The following is a 518-nucleotide window of genomic DNA, read 5'->3' on the forward strand; positions in this document are numbered from 1 at the left end:
AGGGAGCAGAGGGTGGCGGAGGATGCTGAGGACGAGCAGCTCTTTGGAGACACTGGCTGTGATTGCGTGGTGGCTGTGGGCCACTACGGGAAGATGGTGGCCGTCAAGGCAGATCAGAGGGAGGAGGCGACGGTGCCGGAGCTCAGGGAGTACTACTTGCGTGGGCCCATTCTTTGCGCCGCCTGCGGCAGCGGCAGCCGGATGTATTACAGCACGCACTCGGACATCTCCGCCGTCGACCTGGACTGGGTCGGCGATTCCTCTGATCCCGAGGACGCGGAGAGTACGGGAAGATGGTGGCCGTCAAGGCAGATCAGAGGGAGGAGGCGACGGTGCCGGAGCTCAGGGAGTACTACTTGCGTGGGCCCATTCTTTGCGCCGCCTGCGGCAGCGGCAGCCGGATGTATTACAGCACGCACTCGGACATCTCCGCCGTCGACCTGGACTGGGTCGGCGATTCCTCTGATCCCGAGGACGCGGAGAGCTGCACTGGCGTCCTGCCTCCCGTCCTGTCTCCA

At 64.5% G+C, this 518-nt stretch overlaps 1 protein-coding gene across 1 annotated transcript in view; it reads left to right on the forward strand.

Annotated features, from left to right (window-relative positions):
• LOC104618893 (Fanconi anemia-associated protein of 100 kDa-like) overlaps positions 1-511 on the forward strand; it is a gene marked incomplete at both ends in the record, with an annotated part of 1,983 nt that extends 1,472 nt beyond the window's left edge. Inside the window, 2 exons of the mRNA XM_010284614.1 lie at positions 12-108; positions 309-511. Of these exons, the coding sequence (XP_010282916.1) occupies positions 12-108; positions 309-511 (300 nt within the window). The remainder of the gene's footprint in view (positions 1-11; positions 109-308) is intronic.
• Positions 512-518: the final 7 nt, after the last annotated feature.

The sequence above is a fragment of the Phaethon lepturus genome, unplaced genomic scaffold, assembly GCF_000687285.1.
Source record: "Phaethon lepturus isolate BGI_N335 unplaced genomic scaffold, ASM68728v1 scaffold26053, whole genome shotgun sequence".
Taxonomy (NCBI): domain Eukaryota; kingdom Metazoa; phylum Chordata; class Aves; order Phaethontiformes; family Phaethontidae; genus Phaethon; species Phaethon lepturus.